At 36.2% G+C, this 21,279-nt stretch overlaps 1 protein-coding gene across 1 annotated transcript in view; it reads left to right on the top strand.

Moving 5' to 3' along the window:
- TRHDE (thyrotropin releasing hormone degrading enzyme) overlaps nt 1–21,279 on the top strand; it is a 388,816-nt gene that overhangs the window by 183,819 nt on the left and 183,718 nt on the right. Inside the window, exons 4-5 of the mRNA XM_003259555.4 lie at nt 11,518–11,672; nt 14,822–14,935. Of these exons, the coding sequence (XP_003259603.3) occupies nt 11,518–11,672; nt 14,822–14,935 (269 nt within the window). The remainder of the gene's footprint in view (nt 1–11,517; nt 11,673–14,821; nt 14,936–21,279) is intronic.

Raw genomic sequence — 21,279 nt, 5'->3', positions numbered from 1 at the left:
AACTGTTAATTAAAAGTCAACTACTTAATTATATAATGCTGGTGTTTTATAAATATACCTAAGATATTCATAGACACTGTCAGCTCTTCCCTCCCCTGTGGATGGATCACTACTCTTAAATGATGCGATGTCACACTTTCCTGAATTTCTTTCCCCTTTTCATGACAGCGTCTTGTCAGTATGCTTTGTGGGCCCCACCCCAGTTGCCTTCGTCCTCTGCCTGTCTCTTAAATCTCAGTGCTCCTCAGACATCTGTCTTAGCCCTCTTCTCTACTCAGCATTGGTCATGGTCTCCTCCCATCTATGTGTTGATGACTTCTTAAATCTTTTCCCCCACCCCAGCCTCTCCCCAATGCGTCAGACTTCTACATTCAGCCTCTTAGCAGATATCTCTATTTGGATGTTCTAGGGGTGACTCAAACTCAGCATGTCCAAAGCAGGATTTGTCAGTATATGCTTCAGTCATACTGATCTAGTTTTTTTGATTACTGAAAGTACTGTGTTGTCTCTTCTTTGCCTATGCTACCTCCTTAACCTGAAATACACTTCCCCTCTGGCTACCCACTATTTACTCAACAGATCCCATAATTGGCATTCTCTAAGGAAGCCTTTTCCCACTCTTATGTCAATATTAGAGACTTCTTTTACAGAGTAATGGTAATAATAATAAAGGTAATGATGATGATGATAATAACTGTATTAGTTCCCTATTGATATGATAATAAATTAGCACCTAATTAGTGGCTTAACACAACACAAATTTATTATCTTACAATTATGTAGGCTGAAAGTCTGACACTACTCTCACTGGAGGCTTTAGAGGAAAATCACTACATTTTCTGAACTATTCCAGTTTTTAGAGACTGCACGCCTCAGCTCATGGTCCTCTTCTATCTTCAAAGCCAGCAATGCCTGGTAGAATCTTTCTAACATTTCCTCAATCTGACACTGACTCTCTTCCCATCTCCTGCTTTCACTTTTTAAGACACTTGTGATGATATTGGGTCCACCTGTATCATCCAGGATATTCTTCCCATCTTAATTTCAACTGATTAGCAATCTTAATTCTGTGTGCAACCTTAATTCCTCTTTTCCAAGTAACCTAATATAGTCACTGGTTCCAGGAATGAGGACCTGGACATCTTTTATCCACAATAGCTAACAGTTATTGATAACTTAACACTTGCTAGGTACTGTTCTAAGCACACCACATATATTAATTCTTATAGTTGTCAAAAACTGTTAGGGGTCTAAGGTTTTACTTTATCCTACTTGTAATATCAACTAATCAGACCACCACTGTTTCATGAAGCTGGCAGAAGTCATGAAACTCTTGGATTAGAAATAAAAGACATTATTATTCTAGCTACAGCAGTAGCCAGAGTATAAGCATTTTTTATTCTTTTAGAGACAGGGTCTCACTCTGTTGCCTAGGCTGGAGTGCAGTGACAACATTATAGCTCACTGCAGCCTCGACCTCCTGGGCTCAAGCAATCCTCCAATCTCAGCCTCCAAAGTAGCTAGGACTACAGGTTTGCACCACCATGCCCAGCTAATTTGTTATTTTAGCAGGAACAATGTCTGACTATGTTGCCCAGGCTGGTCTTGAACTCCTGGGATCAAGTGATCCTGTTGCCTCGGCTTCTCAATGTGCTGGGATTATAGGTATGAGCCACTGTGTCCTGCTGGTATCATCAATTTTTTGTGCCAGTTCCCAGAGCCCTAATTCCCAAGAGTGACACACAGAGGTCCAGCTGATATCTGCACATGCAGTGGATTATATGATAGGTGAGTATACCTGACCCTAGGGAATGTGGTTCTTTTATAAGTGATAGTATGTATGCCTTTTGCTCTGGAGAGCCTACTATCTCTGTTTTTGCTATACAAAACCGTCCTTAAAAAGAAAGTGTGGAACAAAAAGCAGTCAGTGCCTGTGTTCATAAGATATACAGAAATGTAAGAGACCCTTGAGAATTGTGTTTCAACAATAGCCCTCACAGTAGTCCTGCAAAATAGTTGCAATTATATTCATCTTCATTTTATAGGTGAGAAAAATGATGGGTAGAGAGGATCAGTAACGTGCCCCATTAAGTAGCAGAAATGAGTTCATGTTCTTAATCCCTGCTCTATGCTGTAGCCATTATGCTGTGCACTCGTTGTAGCATATGCACTACATTGTAATTGCTGTCATGTGTGTCTATAATATATATGCTTTTTAACTTGTTTGTATCCCCCATTGGTTTTTAAGCTCCATGAAAATTTAAGGGGAATATGTCTTTATTGTTCAATGTTTATATGCCCAGCCTAAATCAGTCTGGCCAGTATTAGGTAATGAGCAAGTATTTTTGGAATAAATGAAAATACACTGTAAATAAACCTCAATAGAAAGGAACCTTACATTCAACCTGTATTCTCTGAGATAACAGCAAATCTTTGTTATATAACAAGTATTAGTCAACTTGGGCTGTCACCAGTGGATGGCAAGAAGGGGTCATTTAATGTCTTTTCTGTGTTCATACCTAATCATGTTTCTTAAAGCAAAGACTGGGATTTTGTAAGTACTAGATGCACAACAAAAAATGCACAATACGATGGTGAGAATCAAAGTAGCACTAATTTTAAATATTAAAGGGGTGAGAAACTGACAAATGTTCCCTGTGCATATGGGATCTATCCTTTGGCATAGAAAGCCTTTTTCGGAGAAAAAGGAAATCAAGCAACACATGTAAAGTGTTCTTCCATTGCAATTGACAGTAATCAGTAAATGTCGAGGAAAATTGATTGCTGAAATGAAAAAAAATCTTTTGAATGTGTGGCAGGAGGATCAGCAAAAACACTGACTGCCTATTATGGCCTAATGCTAATTCGGAAGAATGCTAGAAGTTCCAGAACTTGAAAGCTAAGCTTCTGAATACAAGTAGTGCTGATGAAAGTTCTGTTACAACCCACAAGGTGTAGCTGAAACTAGTCTGCTTTAAATGAATGAATAAAAAGTCCATCAGGAGAAAAATGTATTCTTTAAAGCTTTGAAGGACTGACTCCTAAATTTGGTAGGAATGTATCTAAGGATGGCAAAGTTGAACTTCTTTGTCAAACAAACTGAAAAAGAGTCATTCAGTACCTAACTGGTTTATGAGTAAAAATCTTGAGAGTATACCCTTGAAAGGAAGAAAAAGAATGGTAGTTCTCATTTTATAAATATTAGTTATGGGTTACTTCTATAAATTTTATCTTATTAATATTACTATTTCAAATGTAGTTTATATTTTTACTAGCCCCATAATCTTCAGAGCAAGATGTTCCATTTTTTATTCTTAAACACAAATGCTTATAGACAGTCTTGAGCAACAGCCAGTCATGGTATAATCAAAATACAACTTTTTTTTTTAACCTACTATGCCTTTAAAATTAGTGTCCCTGGATGATAATATGAGCATATCCTATAGTGTTTTTTGGCTCAGTCTTAAGTAGGATCTATGTTGTTTTAAATCATAATATAAAATTTCAATTTGAAAATTAAAATCTATAATGGAACATATTAACCTAAACTTCGTCTTTGTTTGAAGATAAGACTCCTCCTCCCTTTCCTGAGGCCTATGATGCATTCGATTCTCCAAGGTGGGGAAGAACTGGAAAGATCACAAATAGTGATAACATTTATCATGCTTACTATGTAGGACTAAGTGCTTTACATGGTATAACTCATTTAATCTTCACAGCAACTTGCAAAGCGGGTACTGTTAATATCCCCATGTTTTCAATAAGGAATTGAAAGCTGAGAGAGGTTAAACAATTTGGGTTTGGATCCCAAACCCAGTATGGACTCCATAACTTGCAGCTTTAAGCATTATATCCATTGCCTTCTGCCAAGAAGATCTGAGAAGCAGAGCTGGAAAAATAACTTGGATTGTGATTGAGATGCTACTAGAGTACAGCCTGGTGACAACATTGAAGGTAAAATTCAAAGGGTGAAGTGGGGCAGGAAACAGAAGTAAGAGTTAGGTCAGAAGCCTGCAGATTTGAGCACAAGATGGTTTTTGATTGGAAGAATCAGTATGAATAGAGCCCATCTGTGAATCGGAAAGGAATGCATCTAAGTGATACTTTGCATAGGAGTAGAGAGGTGATTTAGAAGAGCCGCAGAGCTCTTTACATGGCAGAGTGAAACCATGGAATTCATGACCAGAACTGTTGAACCTAAGGCCCTTTCCTGGGTGGTGTTGGTAGTGGTTATACATCTGTGTGGCTTATGATTGCAGGCAAAACTAGTTGTAAGCTATATTTAGCATGACTTGCCATCGAAGGTAACCATTTATTTTTCAGTTACCTTTTGAATATTAGCCATGTTCTTGGTACTATGCTAGCACTGCAAATGAACAATTAAGATTAAAACTGCCCTGTCTTCCTGGATTGGGTTGATGTTTCAGCTTAGATACTAATTTTCTTAAGCTTTTCCTGGTCATTTGATCAAATGTATTCTGCCTCCAACTCTGTTATTCTTTAACATATTATGTGTAATTTTCATGATAGCCCCAATTGCAGTCTCATATTATCTATTTGTCTATTTGTGTATTATTTGGCCCCCTGCCCTACCTGCATTCCCCAACCCCTCAAACCTGAAACATGAGCTTGGACACACGAGCATCTTTGTTAGTCTCCTTCTCTGCTGGAACAGAGTAAGGACTCAACAAACTTTATTGAATGAATGAGTGAATTCCTAATTCAGAGAAGTACCTTATGTGTACAAGGAAAACCAGAAAGAACAAATTTACAGAATTTATTCTGTTCTGAAACCACAACTTCTAATATTAATGTATGGCACTTTAGATTTTCTGAGCAAAAATATCTTACATTCAATCAGAGACCAGTGCTGCTTTTCAGGAAAATGCCACATCCCCTGACTACACTAGGGGCTCAGCAGCAGGTCTGTTTTCTGCCTAGGCATGGAAGGATTGGCTGCTGAGGTGATGCTCCTGAATTGCTGGGATATTTATTTCTTCAGCATTAAAACTCTTGTCTTCCAGGACTTTCTATCCCTTTTCCCTCAGGATTAAGGTTGAAGTCTGGGGCATTCAGGTTCTGATCTTATTATAGACTTATGAATCTCAAATTAGCTAAATAAATGGATGACAAATCTAGAATGAACTGATAAGTTTGAGTGTGGAGAACTGGAAGGCAGAAATTGGCTGGTGAAGAAATATTGCCAGGAAAAGTCAGTACTGTAAGTAGTATGGCTTAGGCAAAAGGAAAAGTATGAGAGAAAGTAGGACAATTGATAACTATCTGAGGTCACATATCAGAGAGCATCTCCTGTACTCTTCTCACACTTAAGAGTGTGGAGTGTGAGCTTGATCATGTGGCAGAGAATATCTGAGCTGGAGGATACCAGACTCTTTCACACTGGAGCCAGGGCTTAGAAGAGCTCAAAGCTGGGGCAAAGCATCTTATTCTGGACTGATTATCATGACCTGTGAGATAAGAATCTGACTGTGGCAGACAGGAGAGAACTGATATTACACACATTTTTGTTAGTGATTATTTAATAATTTGGAATATATTAGAGTGCATTTCTAGCTTACAAGGTTATGCATCAGAAGGGTAATAAGGCAACACTTTCACTAATGCTGGAGACTGCATTTCGGTTAGTATGTACTGTTGAACAGACCTCATTTAGTGATTCTTTGGACCTTTTGCAAAGTTGTGGGGTTTCTCCCTGCATGATGTTGTCAGGGCAATGGGCCATTTTATTTTATGAGGGCTGACTTTCCCTAGAGGGCAAAACAGAAAGCTGCAAGGCTTTCTTAAATTTCCTTTAGTATGTACTATTAAGCCAGATTAAAAGGGGAGAGGCTTACACAAGGAGGCCCAGCACATTGGGGGCCTATCAAATAGCAGCCTACTACAAGATGCTTCGATATTTTCATCTAGCGCTCAAAGAGAGCAGTCTGGTGATGGATGATGTTAAAGTGGATGAGAACACTCAAAGAAAATAAGTAGTAGAGTAAGTGTCTTAGTCCATTTATGCTTCTATAACCAAATATCCGAGACTGGGTAATTTACAGATAATAGAAATTTATTTCTTATAATTCTGGAGGCTAAGTCCAAGATACGGCACGGGCAGCTTTGGTGTCTGGTAGGACTGCTCTCTGCTTTCAAGATGACTCTTTGTTGCTGTATTCTCCAGAGGGGATGAATGTTGTGTCTTCACATGGCAGAAGAGACCCATAGAGATTACATTTCAACATGAATTTTGGAGGGGACACATTTAAACCATAGCAGTTAGTAAAACAAAACAACACAGAAGCCACAGATGTAAATCCCGGAAACTTTGATTTTCAAAAGTCAGAAAGTGGCAAGAAAATGAAAAACAAAGCAAAACAAAACAAGAAGAAGGGCTAATCTGAGAAGTGGAGGAAAAACATGGGTATTCTGTTATTATAGACACTAGCCTACCATATGATAATTCTCAGCAATGCCAAAAAAAGATGAATTCTGAGAAGTGTCCATGAGAGTTTGTGAATTTAGTTATTCAGAGCTGTTTCAGGATAGTGTTAAGAATAGAAGGCAAATTATAGTGCGTTGAGGGTGAGTAGGAGGCAAACAAGTAGAGCAAGTCAGATTTTTATGTTAATTTATGTTATCACATTCACTAGTATTATATGAATTATTTCATATCTGTCTATAGTTTTTTGTACTATACTATTTAATTGGAAGCAGACTACTTACTATGCATAATTTTATCAAGCATTTTCTTTGAATTTCCAAGTAAATTAGATTCTGAAACATTTGAATTTTCTTCTGTTTTCAAGGCATGTGAAAGAGTTATGGATATACATTTTAATGGGCATAGTCTCATAAAAAATTTCTTTTGCAAAAATTAAAATAATTTAATTCATTGTGAATTAATGTTATCTACCTTAAATAAACAAAAGAATATTTTTGTTACTGGGCTTGCTTTTTTTTTAATAGCTTCATTCAGGTACAGTAATGTACAGTAAACTGTCCATATTTAAAGTATGCAATTTGGTGCCTTAGCACATGTATACACACAGGAAATTATTACCATAATGAACATATTCATCACTCCCAAAAGTTTCCCGTCGCTATCTTCTAACTCCTTCCATCTTTGTCCCCAGGCAACCTCTGATGTGCTTTCTGACACTATAGATTAGTTTGCATTTTCTGGAATTTTACATAAATGGCATGAATCATAGAGTAGATATAGCTTTCTTCTTTTTTTACTCCATATAACTGTTTTGAGATTCAACCATGTTGTGGACTGTGGCCATAGTTCATTTCTTTTTATTGCTGAGTAGTATTTTGTTGCATGGATATACCGTACTTTATTTATTCGCCTATTGATGGACATTTGAGTTGTTCCTAGTTTTTAGCTACTGGAAATAGGCTTTTATGAATATTTGTGTACAAATGTTTGTGTGAATATATGCTTCATATAGGTGCTCTTAAATTATAAACCTATCATATAAGATTCCTTAAGTTGTGAAGACATAGAACAGAGCCACAATTAAAAATACTTCTCCATAGTTGCTTCAACAAAATCTAAGTTGCTTCAATACACTGTTATAAGGTTAGTAGCATACAATGTTTTCTTTATTTTTTCCCTACTCTGCCATCTATAATCATGGTTCCTCATATTTATTATAAAACCTGTGTGTATATAAGAAGCCATCCTCTATTACTGATCTGTGTTTTACTCTATTCTTTAATGATTTTAATTTGACTCTGGCTCCATTTGCTGAAGAGTCCTTGTTTGATTGATCTGTAATCTTGTTACCCAGGCCTGACTTTTGTGACCTCATACCTCTCGATACCAGTATGTAACCAGCTGCCTGCTTAGGTCACCAGTGCCTGATATCTTTATCACCAGCCTCCTATTGTTTCCACACCATATCTGCTTATGCTGTTAGTCAGGCTTTTCCTATCTGACAACTGCCCCCAAGTCTACCTTCCTCTTTATTCCAAACTCCTATACTGCACCTGGCTCATATGCATAGAGTCTTCTTCCTGTGCTATTTGAGCCAATCCAAATCCCAATGTGTGGCTTGATATGCTAGCTTAGCCTTGACGACTGACTACTCTTGGCTCCTGGAGGACTACAGCTTATGGAATTGGCTCTACTTTGTCACAGGCTTGGGTCAGAAGGCTTGTTCATTAGTCACATGTTGCTACAAGTAAATGACACCAGACCTGCTACTGTTGTTGCCATCTACTGGTGACAAAGTTGACACACTGTGGTCCTGCTATCTGGTTTGTTCATATTTAGACAAGGTGTTAAGGTAAAATCTTATATAAAAGAATATCTATTGGTTATGAACTAACAATTCATACCAGTTCTCTGATCTGTGTTCCTCCTCTTTATGTATTTCAGCCACATCAACCTTCTTTGTCAAGCATTCTTCTCTCATTTTCACCTTAGGGCCTTTGCATTTGTTGTCATCTCTTTGAATGCACTTCTGGTTTCAAACAAGCTAGCTTCTACCATTATTCACATCTCAGATGAAATGTGACTACCTTAGAGAGGGCTGCCTTGACCACACCACACCCACCCCATCAATCAATCACTACCTTACTCTGTTACATTTTCTTTGTAGCATTTATCATTTACTAATTTTCTCATTCATTTATTACTTGTTAATTGATGTCCTGCACACACTCACATATGCATATAAGCACCATGATGATAGAGAGCAAGGAGCTTGCAGGACAAGGCAAAACTATGTCTATATGGAGCAAAGGGAGATGCTCAATGAGTATTTGTTGTATGTATGAATGCATAGATTACCTGTTTCTGCCCGTTGTTATCCTATTTACCTTTTTTTTATTATTATACTTTAAGTTTTAGGGTACATGTGCACAACATGCAGGTTTGTTACATATGTATACATGTGCCATGTTGGTGTGCTGCACCCATTAACTTGTCGTTTAACATTAGGTATATCTCCTAATGCTATCCCTCCTCACTCCCCACACTCCACAACAGGCCCCGGTATGTGATGTTCCCCTTCCTGTGTCCATGTGTTCTCATTGTTCAATTCCCTATTTACCTTTTGAAGTCCAACTTAAGTACCATCTCTTTGAAAACCTCCCCAATCAGATTTGTTTTTTCTCTCTCTTACCACTCTTAATTCTTCAACTATTTGCTCATATTTCCCTTTTTGTTGTGTTATAGCTGTAATGCACTTATGCTGAGTCTAAAATGTAGCAGAAGATGGGGTCATATTTGACGTATTTTAATATACATTTCAGACTTAAGACCACAACCAGCCAGGCGTGGTGGCTCAGGCCTGTAATCCTAGCACTTTGGGAGGCCGAGGCGGGTGGATCACGAGGTCAGGAGTTCAAGACCAGCCTGGCCAATATGGTGAAACCCCATCTCTACTAAAAATACAAAAATTAGCTGGGCATGGTGGCGTGTGCCTGTAATCCCAGCTACTCGGGAGGCTGAGGCAACAGAATCGCTTGAACCTGGGAGGCGGAGGTTGCAGTGAGCCGAGATCGCGCCACTGCACTCTGGCCTGGGTGACAGAGCGAGACTCCCCATCTCAAACAAACAAAAACAACAACAACAAATACCCACAACCAATGCTGAGAAGATATTTTTTAAAGTCAGGAATAAAGAAAAATCAACCTTATTATAAGACTGTTAACTATTTTATTCTTTCTCTTATTTTGAAATATTTAAAGCATATGGAAAAGAATCAGTAATATAATCAGTACCCATACCACCAACAGTGAAATATTATTATTAAAAACATCACTATTTAATTCACTGTGTGACTGTCTTCCATCCTTTTCCCCTCCATTCTTCCATGAAGCAATCATGATCCTGACTTTAATGTTTATCATTGCTCTATGTGTGTGTTTGTGCGTGCATCTTGCCATTACGGTCTCTGTGCATGTGTTCATGTATGAGTATCCATTTACAACACATGGTGTTATTCTACTTGTTTTTAAATAGTGGATGTTATTATAGGGTCATTTTACTCTTCACTTATTTCTTCGACATTATCTTTCTCAGATTGTCCATGTTGATGTATGTAGTGTTAGAATCTAGTGGTGAGATCAGTTGTTTAGATTGCTGTGTAATATTCCTTTATATACCTATTTCTCAGTTTCTTTGTCCTTTACCTTGCTTAAATGCACTTAATTTTCTCGTTTCACCTGTACAAACAATACTATAGTGAACATTCTTGTACAATTTTCTGTTGCATCGTAGGGAGTTACCCCAGGGTTATATCGAGAAGTAGAGCTTCTGGGTCAGAGACTGTAAACACTATGCTTGGCATTGTGATTAAAAGCACAGGTGCTGGAACCAGGCTGCTGGGTTCAAATTTCTACCCTGCCACTTACTGACTTTCCCAGGAAGCAAGTAGCGCTAGCTATTTTCAACCTGTTTTCATGAGCATGCATGCCCTACCTCAATCCCTGGCATTAAGTAGTCAGCGTGGCTTAGGTCCTTTTGGCTCTGGAAGGATCTGCCAGAGCCAATTCCCAGCCGCCACTGCCTGTTGCTGGAGCCAGTGCCCAGCAGGCCTGTGGCTTCACATGTAATCACCACTTTGCATTTCTGTACCATTTCTGGTCCAGGGAGAGGTTTATTTTTAAGCCTGGAGATGTTTTTTAGTTTTCCCTTTTAATATTTGATTTATCATCACTATGTCTCTGGAGCAGAGGGAGTACATCGAAGCATGAACTCTTTGTGTCACCATAACCAGAAGTTGATAATACCTCTATGACCTTTTAAAGTAAGCACAGATCTTAGAATCATCTAATCATAGATACTTGGGGCTGGAAGGCATTTTAGAGAGAATTAAGGCTAATGACCTTATTTCATAGGTGAGGGAATTGTCGTCTTAAGAAATTAAGTGATTTACTGATGTCGCATAGCCAGTTGATGACAGAGCCAGACCAGAGCCTGTGGGTCCCCTCAATAGTTTTTTTTTTTTTCCATTATATCCACTATCAGAGCTTGCCCTGTAAGATATAATTACATGTAACATATTTCTTTTAACATAACTGAAAAAATACACTAGAATTTAAGCAATTAGAAAACACCACGTTTTAAAACAGATATAAAATGTTTTCTCTTACACATATTGAGGTAAATGTAAGAATATAGTATTTACTGCATTGAGTCAAATATATTTTCATTAGAAGGCACAACACCTTTGCCTCTGTAGGTTCCTGCTGCATTCGGTTTCCTTGACTTATGAAATTTATTAGGATGGGCCCATCAATAATGGCACTGATACTTCCAGCTACCTATAGCACTGGGCTTGAAAATGAACTGTGATGAATGGATATGACCAGCATTTGCAGTGATAGACTATATTTCTGCTGTCACGTAAAAATGGCAGGTAGTTTAATTTGCCAAAAAAAATCACCAAGTAAAATCAAGTATTCCTTATAATTAGGATTTCTGGACATTTTTAGGATATAAATTCAGAATCTGGTGTCTTTGTTAAAGCCTTTGGAACTGTTTTATTTTATTTCTAGATCTTTTAGCTGTGCCTAAGCATCCGTATGCTGCTATGGAGAACTGGGGACTAAGTATTTTTGTGGAACAAAGAATACTGCTGGATCCCAGTGTTTCATCTATTTCTTATTTGCTGGATGTCACCATGGTCATTGTTCATGAGATATGTCACCAGGTATGAGAAAAAGAATCAGGTGTAAGTATAATGTGAAAGCTATTGAGAATGATTTTGAATACCTACATTAAGAGCTAAATTATTATCCTCCCAAATAAGTTTTAATTTTATATGGAGCACTGTGTAGTTCTTTCTGGAAGATATGTCATTTTTCTCCAATCATAGGATAAACAAAAACAAACACACTAATCGTATTAAGTAAGCAACTGTCATTCCATTTAGTTGAAGAGTGAGATGGCACTGCCACCCAGCAGCCTCTTTGGAGCCCCTATCTGATCAGTTATCAACCTTGCTTTATTTTCTTGTGATTATTGGTGTGTATATATGGTAAGTGCAGTGATGGCAATGATTTATTGCATCGCTGCAAGATGCAGCTGAGTTTTGTGTACGTGTCACAATTTGCTTTTGCTGAAATCAATTTGTTATTCCCCTTTTCCCACCACATAGACACTTAGGAAGTCTTTCACTAACTCAGCCGTAGAGTCTTTGTTCTCAAATGATTGATATTTTTTGTCTTGGCATGTTTCGAAATTCATATGTAAATTAGCCAACTTTGTAGTGAAGCTAAGATAAAATTAATTTCATTTTGATTTTATGCATTTTCTCACAATGAATGGAAGGTAGTAGAGAAATTTCGCAGTGCTTATTTGAATCTTAATTTTAGTGGAAAAAAATCACTGAAAAGAGACATCCATGCCAATAGAAAGTGATACCTGTCCTGGTTACCAGTATTTATGGATAGCTTTAAACTTATAACACCGGAAATCTCATTGTGATACGGTGTGATTTCAATAAATTATAAACCCCACACCTTTTTAAAAGCTGAAAAAACTAAGGAACGAGTGATGTGAAAAATGCTGTCAGTGAAAGAAGGTAAACAGTTAAATGCTGATAAATGAATACAGACTTAATGATGAAGTGATCCAGGTCAGACGACCGTTTATGCAAATGTCAGCTTTTTTTTTTTTTTTTTTTTTTTTTTTGAGACTGAGTCTCACTCTGTCACCCAGGCTGGAGTGCAGTGGTGCAATCTTGGCTCACTGCAGTCTTCGCCTCCCAGGTTGAAGTGATTCTACTGCCTCAGCTTCCCAAGTAGCTGGGACTACAGGTGCCCACTACCATGCCCAGCTAATTTTTTATATTTTTAGTAGAGACGGGGTTTCACCATCTTGGCTAGGCTGGTCTCGAACTTCCTGACCTCAGGTGATCCACCCACCTCGACCTCCCGAAGTGCTGGGATTACAGGCGTGAGCCACCCTGCCCGGCCCCTAAATGTCAGTTTTTTGCACTGAACCTGTAAGATGTTTGTATCTGCCTTGTTGACCAGATCTCTGAGGTGTGTTCCTCATCTCAGGCTTAAGGGGATCCTTTGCAGAGATAACTGAGGCTCCTAGTCTGTACTAAAGAGGATGGTTTTGACCAGATATCATGTAATTATTTGAGACAACAGCAGTTTCGTTTTTGAATGCTCCTATAAATGACAAGTTAGATATATAGTTCTGTTGAAGTGAAAGCGCACTGATAATGTATAATTGTTCAGAGAACTGGATTTCATTTGTTTCATATTCTAAGTTACTTTCTTGTTTTATAGCTTAGTATTTGTAGGCCACTTAACTAGAGTAATGAACCAGAAGCTAGGAGAAACACTTGAAATAATTTCCATTGTCATTAACCAGTTAATTTCTATGTTACCTTTCCTGTCCACCTATTTGTTGTCACAATTCTGAAGTTAGGATTTCAAGTTAAAGGAGAAACATGCATTTTTTATTTAAAAAATTATTAAAGGTTAAACATTTACTTTGTGGTCCTCAACATATTGAGAGCTGTTTTTATTTGTATTTCAATGAGAGATCCCCTTGAAGAACAGATACTTTACTGTTACTATTGAAACTGTCAGCCAAGCTTGTTAATGTGGCTCCTAAAGCCATGCATGATGTGGTACTTGCCTGCCTTTCTGGACTCTTTCACGCTTTCCTCCTCCTGGTCCACTATGTTCCAGCCGCACAGGTCTTTCTTCTGTTTCTTAAATAGCTCATTCCCACTTAGAGTCTTCACATTAAGGGTTAATTACATCTCCCTGGAATTCTCCTTCCCAAGCCTTTCTCATGGCTGGCTCTCCCTTATCATCGAAGTCTGAGCTCAAATGTCACTTGCTTAGAGAGAATGTTCTTGCTTTTACAACGTAAAGCAGTTCCTCCCTCATTCCTGTAGCACTTTGTTAGGATCTGAAATTGTGTTGTTCATTTGCTTATTTATTTTTTGATTGTCTACCTCCCCTCATCCCCCCTACCTCTACAATAAAATGTCAGCTGCATGAGGAAGACCATTATCTAACTTTTCTTCACTGAATCCCATCTTCAGGCTAGCTCCTGGCATATAATGTATTTTTTGCTTTTTAATGAGAAAAGAATTCCTTTAACGTTTTCCTGAACTAAGCAAGTTTCAGAATAATACATCATGATCTAATCAAAACACCTGTTAAAATTACATTATTTTTCATGAAGGCATCTTAGAGAATTTTTTTTGGTCTAAATCCTTATTATAATAGAATCATGGAGAGTCAAGTGTGAGGGACATCAAAAACCCTTAGTTTTATCAATCAGCAAATATCTTCTCTGGATAGCCTCTGCCACTAGAGGGTGATGCTTACATACCTCCTGTGATGAACTGCTCACTACCTTTCAAGGCAGTGTTTTCCCATCTTTGGCCATCTCAGTCTGTTAAAGGGTTTTCTTTGTTTTCAGCAGACATTTACCCATGCTAATTTCCATTCATTAGTCCTGATTTGTCCCTTGTAGGGTTATAAGAAACAAGCCTTTCCTCTTCTACATAATAGGTCTTCAAATATTTGAAGACAGCTCTCATCAGTTTTTCTCTCCTGAGCCCTTTCTTCTCCAAGTCAAATATTCTTTTGTGTTCATTGATTATTCTTTTTTGTTCTTCTCTGAAAGCATATATAAAAAAACTAGTGTCACCCAAGTACTCAAATAAATCAATACAGTTTTGCCACAACACATTTTAAGATCACAAAATCAATTGGGGAATGAATTCCAGTTATAATAATCATAGTTTAATACATGTAATTTTAGATAAAATAGTTTGGGGATAGATTTTATTTTATTTGATGACCATTAATTTTGTTACTGCAGTGGTTTGGTGACCTTGTGACGCCTGTGTGGTGGGAAGACGTGTGGCTGAAGGAAGGGTTTGCTCACTACTTTGAATTTGTTGGTACAGACTACCTCTATCCTGGCTGGAACATGGTAAGTGCACTTGAATTATTTGAAACTTTTAGTAAAAGGCTGATCTAGTGTTACATTAGGCTTATACCATCCTTAGGGATGACTAAAAATACCAACTGATGCATGAAAATGTATCAATAAAATGTAACCAAAAATTTACATGTTAATATTCTTAAAGAGTCATCTTTTACTTATTAGGAGCTATATAATCTGATTTGCTATTCATTAGCTTCAAAATGCCACAATTTACCTAAATAGAAATATTTTCAATTGTAGTATTTTATAGTAAGGGCAAATTGTCCTTTAAAATAAAGAAGTCAAGAGTAATTAATAATATTTTAAATATACAGAATATATCAAACATAGAAAAATGAGGACTTGACATCTCATTCATGAGATAAAACACAAAAAATATCTAAAAGATATGATGTATTATTGTTGTAGATATATGTATTTTAGGATTAAATGACTTAATAAGAGGTCATTAATTTTATTTATGAAGAATTATTCATATTATACCTATACTTTTGGAATGTCAGAACTTGAAGAAAGGTTTTTGTGCCTTAAGCTGTGCTGTTATAGGGCATCCTAGAAGAAAAAGTAGAGGGAGGGTGTAGTTTTGCTATATGTCTTTTTATATCAGTTTTTCATTTTATATAAGCTTTCACTGATCAATATGTGACAGTGTAATTATTAAATAGAACCCAGGGTATATATATGTTGTTCTGAAATTCAAATTTAAATTTATTTTAAGTGGTACTATTAAATTAAGTAAAAATTACAATGTACCAATACTTAACAACTTCCAAAAGCTCAACTTTTATTTGTGACATAGCATAGGCGATTATATATATATACACACACACACACACACACCCATATATATACGTACATATATATACACATACATATATGTATGTATTCTTTTAAACCACTTTATTGAGGCAAGATTGACATACAAAATGCTGTACATATTTAATGTATGCAACTTGATAAGTTTGGAGATAAGTGTACATTCATAAAACAAATGGTCACCACAGTCTGTGCCATAAACATATTCATCACCTCTAAAATTTTCTTCCTATCTTCTTTACTTATTGTTATTTGGTGATAAGAACACAACATAAGATCTGCCCTTCAGGAAGTTTTCAGGTGTATGATACAGAATTATTGAATATACACATTATGCTCTACAGTAGATCTCTAGGACTTACTTATCTTGCGTGACGGAAGCTTCGTACACTTTGTCTAATACATCCTTGTTTCCTCCTCCCCCAAGCCTCTGGCAACCACCATTTTATTCTCTGCTTCCGTGAATTTGACTATTTTAGATTCCTTATACAAGTGGAATTATGTAGTATTTGTCTATTTTATCTCACTTGGCATGATGTCCCAAGTTCACTCATGTTGTTACAAATGGCGGAATTTCTTTCTTTTTTAAAGGCAGAATAGTATTCTCTTGCATGTATACACCACATTTTCTTTATCCATTCGTCTGTCAGTGGATAGATTGCTTCCAAAAATATTTTATACTGCTCTCTTTTGATGTTGTGAAGTAGTAATAGGCAGTTATCTACTTCTCTGTTATTGTTCCAAGTATAATTTGAAGAACACATAAACCAAGGTAAAATATGAAAGCATCTGTAAGTCATCATATAACTTCTCCAACATAAATTTAAATGACTCCTACCGAGAAAAAAATGAAATTAACAAAAATGTGAAGATAGTAATACCATATCAATATGTTTTAATTATTTTCCTGCAATTTTACTGATATTTTATGAAGGCAACATGACTCATTTGCACAAATCTACAAGATAAGTTTATTTGATTTATGTGCCTAGGCATTTATATATGTATAACATAATTTTAATATCTTAATTGAAGTGTTTTATTTTGGCATTCGAATTAATAATGCCTTTAAATGACATTGAAGAAAAATCAGCAATACAACGTTATATTAATGAAAGTATTCTTTAAAAAACATGTGATTTTAAAACATAAATGTTTATGGTAACTGAAACGTTTCCAAAAGTATCTTTTGGTTTTTGATGACTTTCCACCAACTTTGTTTAAATTTCTCATTTAATTTTTATTATACTGTGGATTATTCCTGATTTATAATTTCATTATGTTTCAATATTAAAAGATGTCCTTATTACAAGTGACATGTTATGCATAGGTATTGCTTTTTTTAGCTCATTCAGATACTTGTGATAAAATTCTTTCTATTCACCATTATGAAAAATACATCTTAGATTTAAAAGTAGTCAACAGAATTATACATGGGGTGAAAACTGACAGCTTTTGATTGTTTTAGCATGGTAGTATATCTTCAGTTTCAGTATCCTCATTACAGATTTTGTCTTTGAATGACTTTTCATATTTCTTCATCGTTTTATCAGTCACATTGTAAATGCAGGAATTCTGGAAAATATTTTTTAGAGGTATTGAAAATGAACAGAGTGTAAATAAGACAACTGAGACTTTGTTCTTAATTAAACACAGACCATGCATTAGGAGTATAAAAACCTTGAGGTGAGTCAGATATAAGATTTGATTACTTCTAAATCCATATTTAATAATTAAGAAATGAAAACTAATGACAGAACAATTACGGTGTCACAGAAAACTCATCCTATTAAAGTAAAAAGTGAAATAATAAACTCCATCACATTTAATTACACAGTTAATAGTGAGAAGAAACAAGTCTTATTATTATGGTTTTTTTTTTTTTTTTTGAGACAGAGTCTCACTTTGTGGCCCAGGCTGGGGTGCAGTGGCATGATCTTGGCTCACTGCAATCTCTGCCTCCCAGGTTCAAGTGATTCTCATGCCTCAGCCTCCCAAGTAGCTGGGATTACAGGCGTGAGCCACCACGCTGCGCTAATTTTTGTATTTTTTGCAGAGACGGGGTTTCACCTTATTGGCCAGGCTGCTCTTGAACTCCTGACCTTAGGTGATCCACCTGCGACAGCCTGCCAAAGTGCTGGGATTACAGGTCATGATATGTTTTTGTGTTTAGGTTATATAGATTTAAAAAGCTTTCTACTATTTGATTGCTTTTGCTTTTTAGCTCGTGAGATAGCTCAATATAAATCTAGAAAACCTACAAGTAGAAACTCTATAAACAAATTGCCCCTCCATATATATAAATACCTTCTTCGCAAACAAAGTTTTAAGAATAAGATAGCCACATAAATAAGAGAGGATATTAAGTGCCTTGAAGGCTGTGCCAGCATGAATTTTCATAATGGCATCAGCAAAAGAGTGAAAGAAATACTCAAAAGAACAAGAGTGACGGCTGTGTCAGCAGTAACTCATACTATTGTGATATGCATAAAAGCTTGCCTGTAAGTGCATGGCTTAAGGTTCACTACACCTGAGCCCGTAATAGAAAAAACAGAAGTCAGGCTCATGTCAAGAGTAAAGAAATTCAGGAAGTTGACCTCTTTTGCCATTAATCTCAAAAACAGTGCTTTTTTAGGCATCAAGGCTCAAACACTGAAAAACAATTTTATCTGCTGGAGAGATACTATGGCAATCTACCTTCCATGGACTAGCAATAAAGAAGCCCAGAATTACATAGTATTGTTAAGGAGGCTCTTGTTCTGACTTAGGCCAATATACTTCACTTAACTGTTAGTAAAATCTTAGGTTGTATGTATGTGTGTTTTCAGAGCCAGTTTCTGATATAGAATTAAGGAATACTACATATAATAAAATTATCACAATAAGTATTTTGTGATAATTTTGTCCTCTAGCAAACTAATCAAGTTTACCATTTTATAGATATGGGGTTTTACAGGAAGTATGATACAAGTCAGGGGGATAGATTGGAAATAAGAAGCTCAGATTCCAAGGAAGGCATTTCCCCTTTCTAACTCATCCTTATCATTTGAAAAATGGGAGAATTATACTGACTAAGTAAGTCCACAAAATTTTTTTGAAGACAAAATAACTTATGAGGTCTTTGAAATGTATGAACCACTATACAAATGTAAGTAGGCATCATGGGCCTGGGAAAATGAATGCTCTATTAGAAAAGTACATTGATTTTACATATAGATACGTTAACATTTCCAACCCTAGTAATCCATTTTGGCTTCTTAGGCTTATACCAATTATTTATACATACAAAATAAACTTGGTATCTAGATTCAGTCTCACTAAATAAATTCTTATCTATACTGGCAATGTGGACTATTCTATAGGAACATAAGCCTTAGATAATGTTTCATTCATCAAAGAGAAGTGTCAAGATCATTAGAAACGACCTCCTCAGCTTAGGGCTGAAGACACATTTCAGAGAGGATTCATGGCATGAATAGTCTTTTTGCTTGATGTTATTTTATCAAATTTGGCTGTTAGTGACAACATTATTGGATGGATTAAGTTACAGTATGCCATTGACGGCAATCATATTAAATCTTATTGTTTCCTCAAAACAGATAAAAAGAAGGACTGACACAGCACAGTAACTGTTCTTCAACAACTCTTGATCATTTTAATTTGAAAAAAGGTTATGTTAAAATTTTAATACAGCAAAAATGTTGCTTATTAAAATACTGCAATGGAGAACTCCTTATTTTAAAGATCTGGTGCCGATGCAGGTCAAGTCATATCCCCTGTGCATATTGCATAGGTTTCATTATAATTTGTGTGGTTTATATTCTAGGTGACTCCTTCAGGTTCCTGAATGTAGCATTACAAGAAAGTGCTTCTATAATGAGAATCATTAAACATGAGTGTATATTCTTTCATTAAAGAAACTGGGAAGGTAAAGAGCTTCACACACCAAAAACATTATAAGTTATACTTTGATAAAGTCAGCAGACTGGAAATTTTCTCTTAATTTTTGTAAGGACACATACCTGGGCATAAAGATAATTATTAATGCAACTGAAGTTCAGTCTGCAAAATAACTCCTCTGAAGTAATAAACTAGAAGGTGATCCAAATGTTTTAATTTATTGATATTTTATTCTCAAATGACTCATACCCAGTGAATGTGAGAAATTTAAGGGCTTCTTAGGGCTGGACCCAAGGGCTTTTGGTCTTTTTTATCCTGTTCAGTTGCTTAAAAGTGACATTTACATTGAGAGACCATAAGGAAAGTGGAAAGCAGGCCTGTTTGGGTCTCATGGAATCCCAGTCTTTGAAATGGACCTCTTCTCTGACTGCATTTTCCTTTCTCTGTTTCCTCCTGCCTTTGAAGGCTATTTTATTTTTACTCAACAGAAGTTGAGAAAATCATTGACTAACTGAAATATAGCCGATTTGCTCAGCAAGCAAACTTTTTTCCTTACTGAAAATATAAATGTCTTTTTAAAGAATAGAAACATGTTTTTCCGTTTAAGAGGAACCGGGGACCTGCAGCTCCCTGTTACGGGAGAAAGGTTTGCTTTTCTCCTGGCATTTGCAGTTAGAGCAGATTTTGGCATTGGTGGATAATGGGCCTATAGCAAAGACAAAGAAACTACAAGGAGGATATAAGAGCAGCAATGAGAGCAGCAGCTAATGCCATTAAAGCAAAATATCTCCTGTGCTGTAGTTGTACACTGAGTACATGCTTGAGGAATCCTAATGTGCATATGCCTCATGCATTGAGAATTAAACTAGAACTCTAAGGGTGTATGTATTCAGATAATTCAAAAAAGAATGTCAGAGTTAAGCAGGCCTGACACTGGAATCTAACCAGTGGAGACCGAATAGATATTAATATTTTTTAGCAAAAAAAAAAAAAACAAACAGTTAAAATAAGAGCTGTACCTGTTACACTAACAGGTTAAACTAGCTTTCACTGAGGCTAATGCAATAATAGCCTATATTTACATTTTTTTCTCATTTTAGGACTAATTCTGTGCATTTTAGAATATGTCTTATTGTAGCATTGGTACCCGTGTTAAGAACATCTGTTAGAAAGATGAATAAGGCTGGACAATCTTTGTTAATTGTTGAAGTATATTAACTGATGTAGAAATTGTGTAGCACAGATACATTTTTGAGTGTAATACTACAACTGAAGAATATATAATATATACGTGTTTTCATTTTCTTTGCACTTATAGTTCTTATATAAAAATCAATACTTTGGATTCACAGTTGCTTGGGAAATAGAAGCTTTTGAAGAGCCTCAATGTTATAAAGATGTGTTAAGTTTCAGGAAATGAAAATCTGTTTCTTTCATTGCTTCAAATGGAAGACCAGGTTTTACTAAGTAAGATATCTTTAGAAAAGGAAGATAAAACAAGCATAATTCATTAGTATTCATGTATATTCACTGTATATTAACATATATTTCTATCTACTCAGGTAAGTATCTGGAAGGTTTGTTAGTCACATTACCTCACATCCTTTCCTATA

This window comes from Nomascus leucogenys, chromosome 10 (assembly GCF_006542625.1).
Source record: "Nomascus leucogenys isolate Asia chromosome 10, Asia_NLE_v1, whole genome shotgun sequence".
Taxonomy (NCBI): Eukaryota; Metazoa; Chordata; class Mammalia; order Primates; family Hylobatidae; genus Nomascus; species Nomascus leucogenys.
The sequence above is the reverse complement of the archived record's forward strand: the minus strand, read 5'-3'. Positions and strand labels throughout refer to the sequence as shown.